At 41.6% G+C, this 7,606-nt stretch overlaps 1 protein-coding gene across 1 annotated transcript in view; it reads left to right on the top strand.

Annotated features, from left to right (window-relative positions):
* NUDT13 (nudix hydrolase 13) overlaps nt 1-7,606 on the top strand; it is a 24,772-nt gene that overhangs the window by 12,163 nt on the left and 5,003 nt on the right. Inside the window, exons 2-5 of the mRNA XM_007940624.2 lie at nt 292-437; nt 3,598-3,732; nt 5,690-5,796; nt 6,818-6,943. Of these exons, the coding sequence (XP_007938815.1) occupies nt 292-437; nt 3,598-3,732; nt 5,690-5,796; nt 6,818-6,943 (514 nt within the window). The remainder of the gene's footprint in view (nt 1-291; nt 438-3,597; nt 3,733-5,689; nt 5,797-6,817; nt 6,944-7,606) is intronic.

Raw genomic sequence — 7,606 nt, 5'->3', positions numbered from 1 at the left:
CTGTATGGAAGATGAATTTGCTCTGTAAACTTTCACCCAAATCACAATTAAAAAAAAAAAGTGCAGCCACAGAAGTATGAGCAAGGTACACAGTAGGGCAAGGTACACAGTAGGACAAGAGAGGGGAACTACTTGCAGCCATTTCAGATTGTCTTTGGAGCAAGTTAGGATGTAAATAAATGAAAGAAAATAACCATGGTAGAGAGAGACATAGGAGCAGAATTTTCAGAGATGAAATGCTGTACAAACTAAGTGTGGTTTAGTAATGTTTTGATTATTTCCCAAACACAGGTATATGTTTGAACTAAAGGAAGATGATGATGCATGTAAAAAAGCCCAGCGTACGGGAGCATTTTACCTCTTTCATAGCTTGGCTCCTTTGCTTCAGAAATCAGAGCATGAGCATCAGTTCCTGGCCCCCCAGCACAGTCTATTAGGTAAGCCAAGAGTGGACCAGTAGAGTAAACTAGCCTGTTGCCACTAAGCACAATTCAGTCCATACTGAACCTCTTAGAAAAATACTTTAGAGTCCAGATGTTTTCAAACAATCTCTTAAGTCTCAAGCTTGTGTTAACTGCTTCTGCTAATTAATAATTTAGTGTATGATCCAGAGTTTCCCAGTCAAATACTGTTTTTTTGTTGATATTGACCACTAATGACTGAGACCAGGGGTCAGCAAAATGGCAGTCCAAATCAGGCCCACTAACTTTATTTTAAAATTTTTATTGTGAACTTGGTAAAAGTTTACAGAGCAAATACATTTTCCATACAGCAGTTCATATACATTTTGTCTCATGACATTGACTATTGTCAGTTGTGTGACAATTCCTCACAATGTAATAGCTCTCTTCCCACTTGCTCCCCATAGTTACTTCTTCTCTGTATCCTTCCATCCCATGCACTCCCGCCCCCCAAGCTGTTGCACTGTCTCCCTGTGCAAACACTGCCCTTCTGTTCTCCCATGATAGATCACTCCAAGTTCACTACCTATTTTTATAAATACATTTTTTTTGGAACACAGCCACACTTATTAGTTTACATATTGTCTATGGCTAGTTTTGCACTACAACATGAGAGTTGAGTATTTGCAGCAGATTGGATGGCCCACAGAGTAGTGCCTAAGGCATTGGCTGCTAACTAGAAGGCTGGTGGTTCAAACCCATGAGCCACTCCCCGGAAGGAAGATTGGGCAATCTATTTCTGTAGTGATACCACCTGGGAAACGTAAGAAGGGGTCACTATGAGTCGGATCAGACTCAAGGGCAGTGAATTTTAATTTTCAGTGCTTAGTAAGTTAACTCTCATATATCTTACAAATTAGGGAATATGTTTCCTTCATGATACAGTCGGACTATTACACACTTCAGTCTTAAACGTGGAAAGAATTCCTTCTTTGTTCTAAACTCCTTAGGTTGCTGATGAGGAAACTGAGGCCTAGAGAAGTTGAGTGATTCGACCAAGGTCATATAATAAACTAGCTGGTTCAGGGGAGGGGTGGTATGGAAAGGGTATGTGACCAGTGTGGTAACATTGAGGAAAGAAAAGACACAGAAACATGCATAAAAGATACAGACAATAGAGGCTGTTTTGGTTACCTAGTGCCGCTTTGATAAGAATATACCACAAATGGGATGGCTTGAACAAATAGTTTATTCTCTTATAGTTTGGGAGGCTAGAAGTCTGAGTTCAAAGTGCCAGGCTCTTGGGGCTGTGTGAAAGCCCCTCAACCTTGGGCTGCAGCTCTGCCTCTTGTTTCTGGCCCACTGAAGCTTGAGGCATCTCTTTACTCAAGCAACTACTAGCTACTGAGCCTAACAAACCCAAGGTTGACAAATAAAATGGCACAGTCCCGATGTTACCAAACCACAGGGCAGCCATTAATTCAAGTCCATTGAAAGTCCCAAGGTCAGCAGAACATGGCAGGCTGCTGAATGACAACATGGCTACATGCAGGGTTCAAGCATGCCATAAGCTAGAGATCATTCCCAAAGCTGCTGCTTATATACAGGAAGCAGACCACATCCCTAAAGCAGCTACTCAGCTGCTCCAATACATTCCACCATAGACTTGATTAGCAATCTTAACATGGGGAATAACTACATCCAGCTGCCCAGCCACTCAACCAGGCCTAGCCAAGTTGATACACAAACTTAACTACCACAGAGGCAAATACTATTACATGCACAATAGAGCATTACCACTGGCACGAAACACCAGGCTACAGGTAAATGTATAGACAGGTGAGAAGATCAGGTGGGGGTAGCCAAACAGGAACTCACCCTAGACCAAGGATAGATTTGGCTGAAGACAATCTTACATACGCACTTGTGCTACAAAATTATCCACATACATTAAATAAGCAACAGAAGACAGGGTTGGAGTAGCTTCTCAGAGAAAACCAAACACCTTGAGAAAGAGAATCACTGGGCCTGAGAGCTCGGGACCAGAGTCTTGGGGGATATCATGCTCAGTTGGCACAACATAGTACATAAAAATCTTGTTCTATATCCTACTTTGGTAAGTAGCAACTGGGGGTCTTAAAAGCTTTCAAGCAGCTATCAAAGATGCATCTAAGATGCAAGATGGTCTCCTCTCATCTAGAGCAAAGAAGAGTGAAGAAAATCAAAGTCATCTGGAAATAGTTATTCCAAAGATAAGATGGACCATGAGGATTCAGCCTTCACGACCCAGACCAGAAGAACTAGATGCTGCCCAGCTACTAATACCAACCACTTGGAAACGGATCAAAATTAGAGATCCTGGATAGAGTGGGAGGAAAAATGTGGAACAAAATTAAAAAACACAAAAATGATCAGAATAGAGACTGGTCGGATAGAGACTGGTGGAGACTATGGCTCCAGGTTACCCTTCAGGCCTAGAAGTGGACTCATTCCCGTGGATTGACTCTTAGCCCAATAGCAGAAAGACCTACGTGCAGAACACATACCCCAGGGAGATGCACCCACCTGCTCTAGAGAGATGCACACCTTAGATCAACCAGCCATGAGACATCAGAGGGGCAGCATTCACATACAGGGAAAGCTGGACAGACAGGAATATATGGATAAGAAAGGCACAGGGAGGGGGCAGTCACAGGGAGGAGAGGGGAGAAGGGTTTTTTATGGTTGGGGATGGTAATCGGGGCTATGAAATCAAATGTACATGAACTGTTGAATATAAAACATCTGTTTTGTAAATTTGCACCCAGACCACAATAAAAAATTTTTAAAAAATAAATAATGAACTAGCTGCAGGACAGTGACTGGTAGCCAGATATAGAGACTTCAAACTGAAGTAAATGATTTCTCAAACATCTAATATGTGGCTGTGGTGATTCAATTTTACAAAGTCCTTGGTTGGTGCAAATGGTTGGAAGTTGGAGGTTGGAGTCTACCCAGAGGTACTTCAGAATAAAGGCTTGAGGACTTTAAAAAAAGAAGCCACTGAAAACCCTATGGAGCACAGCTCTGGTCTGATACACATGGGCTTGCCATAAATCAGAATTGACTCGATGGCTGGTTTGGATTTTAGGTTTTGGTTCAATTAAAACCTCTGTGTTTTTCTTTTTCTCCCTTCTCTTTCTTTTCTGTTTCTTAGAGTTGGAAAGACTCCTGGGCAAGTTTGGGCTGGACACACAAAAGATAGAAGATTCTGTACTGATTGGCTGCTCTGAACGGCATGAAGCATGGTTTGCTCTGGATCTAGGTCTGAATAGTCCCTCTTCCACAAATGGTATGTAACATTATTCCTAACGGGTGCTTCCCGTTGGTTTTCAGACTTTGGAGTTTCACCTAACAGTTAAGAGTTCAAGGAAAATTTTGGGATTACGAGAAGAGTCAGTTTCCTATTTTTTAAGTAAGGAGATTAAATAAAAATACTGCCACCTATTAGGATCACATCATCATCATTTAAAAGAAAACAATGGATGTATTTCTTTTTTTTTTTTTAGTTATTTGGATAAAAGTTTACAGTACATATTCATTTTCCATAGTAGTTCATACACATTTTGTTTCATGACAATGTAACAGCTCTTCCCACTTCCTCCCTGTAGTTATCTCTTCTCTGGGTCCTTCTTTCCTATGCATTCCTGCCCTCTGAGCTATCTCCCTGTGCAAATACTGCACTTCTGATCTCCCAAGATTGATTGTTCTAAGGAGTATATCTACCTGGTGTAAATGTTCACCCTATATGCCTGTCTATTACTTGGCCGGAAGCCACAGGAGTGAGTTCAATTCCAGGCCTGAAGGGTGACTAGGGGCCATAGTCTCAGGGATTTCACTAGTTTCTATCAGACAAGTTATCCTGGTCATTTTTATGATGTTGAGTTTTGTTTGCACATTTTTCTCCCACTCTATCCAGGATCTCATGCACTGATCATTTCTGAGTAAAACAAAGGGCATTTTTAATGCTTCCTTTCTTGATGCAGGTGGTGGCACACAGATGTTTGTTATGTTATTCTCTGTTCCTCTATGCCTTTGTATGAGGGCGGTGGTGATTCAGTGGTAGAATTCTCGCCTTCCGTGTGGGACACCCAGATTTGATTCCCAGCCAGTACACCTCAAGCACAGCCACCATTTGTCAGTGGAGGCTTGTGTGTTGCTCTGATGCTGAACAGGTTTAGCAGAGCTTCCAGACTAAGACAAACTAGGAAGAAAGGCCTGGAAATCTACTTCAAAAACTCAGCCAGTGAAAACCCTATGAATCAGAACAAAACCTTATGAATCCTGTTGTGTGTGGAGTCACTGCCTTAGTTCTCTAGGGCTGTTATAGGTTTTTGCTATAGCAGAAATACCACGAATGGGCGGCTTTAACAAACAGAAATTTATTTTCTCACAATTTAAGAGGCTAGAAGACCAAATTCAGGGTTCTGGCTCTAGGGGAAGGCTTTCTTTCTGTTGGCTCTTGGGGGAAGGTCCTCGTTCCTTGGTTCCCTGGTGATCTTCCTGTGGTATGGCATCTGTCTCCCCTCTCTCTGCTGGTTTCTCTATGTCTAATCTGGTCTTTTTATATCTCAAAGGTGATTGGCTTAAAACACACCCTACACTGATTTGGCCTCTTTACATAACAAAGGAAACCCATTCCAGATGGGATTATAACCACAGATAAGGGTTAGGATTTATCACACATATTTTTTGGGGGACATATTCAATCCTTAACAGTTGCTGTGAGTTGGGGGCTGACTCCATGGCAGCTAACGACAACACTCCTTTATACAATTTATGTATCTTAAATGAGGAGCCCTGGTGGTGCAGTAGTTAAGCCCTTGGCTGCTAACCAAAGGTCAGCAGGTCAAACCCACCAGCAGCTCCATGGGAGAAAGATGTGGCAGTTTGCTTCTCTAAAGATTACAGCTTTGGAAACCCTATGGGCAGGTCTACTGTGTTCCATACGGTTGCTATGAGAGACTTGATGGCAACAGGTTTTTTGGCTTTTAATGTTTCCCTAAACTTGCCTGAATATCTGGTATTCACCTGGTGCTTGCTAAAAAAAATACAGGTTTCAGGACCTCACTACATACCTGCTGCTTTAGAATCTCCAGGTAGGGGCTTGGGAGCCTGTATAGTTTGTACTTTCCCCAGGTGAGACTTATTAGACAAGTTTAGGAAACACTCTTCTAACAGGATAGATTACAAAGGGTCCCTCAGGCAGAGCTTGACATTTGTTTTCTTTCTCTTCCCTAATTTTCTAGCTTCCTTACAGAAACCTGAAATGGAGACAGAGCTCAAGGGGTCTTTCACTGACTTGAGGAAGGCTGTCTTTCAGCTGAATGAGAAGGATGCCTCCTTGCTGTCCATGGTAAATTCTAATTCTTTAATTCTATAGGAGATTTAGTAAAACAGTGTATGTAGGTGAAGGCATGCATACACCAGGCTAGAATGACTTTGGATTTCTTATTCTGCAGATCTCTACAAACCTTGGTAGAAAGAAAATGTGCTGTAGGGAGATTGCTTATTCTTTCTTTTGCCCTTTATAGAAGAAAGGCAGGCAGACAGCTGTTTTTGCCAGAACCACCCTTAAGCAACATTTTCTCCTAAGGACATGCAAATCTATGGCAATAGGCTACATCAGTTTCCTAGATGTTTTTAATGACCATCACATAATATACACACTATCATGTTTTTCCTATGAAGTCATTTTACATATTTTAATGATTTTTCCTCACAACTTTTTATTTCACTTGCTAAAGTACTTTTTTTGGACCTCTGGTAGCGTAGTTCCTAAGACACTTGATTGCTAACCAGAAGGCTGGTGGTTCAAACCCACCAGCCACTCCTCGGAAGGAAGGTTAGGCAATCTACTTCCGTAGTGCTACTGCCTTGGAAACCCAAGGAGGGATTGCTATGAGTCAGGTCTGACTTGACAGCACGTAACAACAACAACAACAACAAAGTACTTTTGATAGTCTCTTTAATTGAAAAAGATAGCTCTAAACATTTTTCAGTTGCAAAAACATTCCAGCTTTATTGGAAAGGAGTACATGGAGGGAGTCAACCATATTAGAGATGTTTATTTTTAAACTAGATAATAAATACATGGAAGTTCATTATATTACTTTATGTATTTTATCTGTTTTAAATAATTTATAATACATGGAAAATATGCTCTCTTTTGTTTATACTTCTGATGTTAAAGAAACATGTTCATATAGTCTCCTTATCTTGATATTTAAACAGTTAATAACCTGTTAAAGTAGGTGAGCTGGAAATGGAGTAGCATTTCCCATTTGAGTTGCTGAAGGTACCACCAAGTCCAGTGGTGTTATAGATAAGCCCTGCATTCTCTCCAAATGAAACCAGGCCCATCTTTGTGTTCCCAGGCACAGGCTCTTCTCCGTTGGCATGCTGCCCATCAGTTCTGCAGCAGAAGTGGGCAGCCTACCAAGAAGAACATGGCTGGCAGCAAGCGTGTGTGCCCTTCCAATAAGATCATCTATTACCCACAGGTAAGCATCACTTTAAGATGACAGTAATCCATGAAGGCTGGACACTACTGTGTCCTGGAAAAAGAAGCTGTACAATCAAAAGGCTTTTTTAAATCATCCATTCCTTCATCCTCCATGTCCCCAAAGGCTCAGTAACAATTTTTGTCGTCTTTTCTCTAGATGGCTCCTGTGGTGATCACTCTGGTGTCAGATGGGACCCGATGCCTACTTGCCCGCCAGAGTTCCTTTCCCAAGGGAATGTATTCTGCTTTGGCAGGTTTCTGTGATATAGGTAAGGAGTTTAGGGCATATGCAGGTGACACTGGAGGACATGAAACACAGTAGATATTTCTCTGTGTTGCCATAGTATCTGGGGTCTCAAGCACATTCTTCCCTGTCATTTCAAGAAAACCGCCTCCTGGCATTATAATTTTCCAATATTAGACAAATTTTTAAATGTTCAGCAAGTTGGAAGAATTATAAATACCTGTACACCCACCACCTAGATACTATCATTTTTTACTATACTTACTTTGTCACATACCTATCCATTTATCCATTCCTCTGTTCCTCAACAACACAAATGGAGGCTGTACACGTGGACTTCACCAGATGGAACACACAGGAATCAGATTGACTACATCTGTGGCAAGAGGCGGTGGAAAAGCTCAATATCTTCAGCCA

Source organism: Orycteropus afer, unplaced genomic scaffold, assembly GCF_000298275.1.
Source record: "Orycteropus afer afer isolate SDZICR_OR568_19922 unplaced genomic scaffold, OryAfe1.0 scaffold00070, whole genome shotgun sequence".
Lineage (NCBI taxonomy): Eukaryota > Metazoa > Chordata > Mammalia > Tubulidentata > Orycteropodidae > Orycteropus > Orycteropus afer.
Note: the sequence above shows the minus strand (reverse complement) of the source record. Positions and strands in the feature narration are given on the sequence as shown.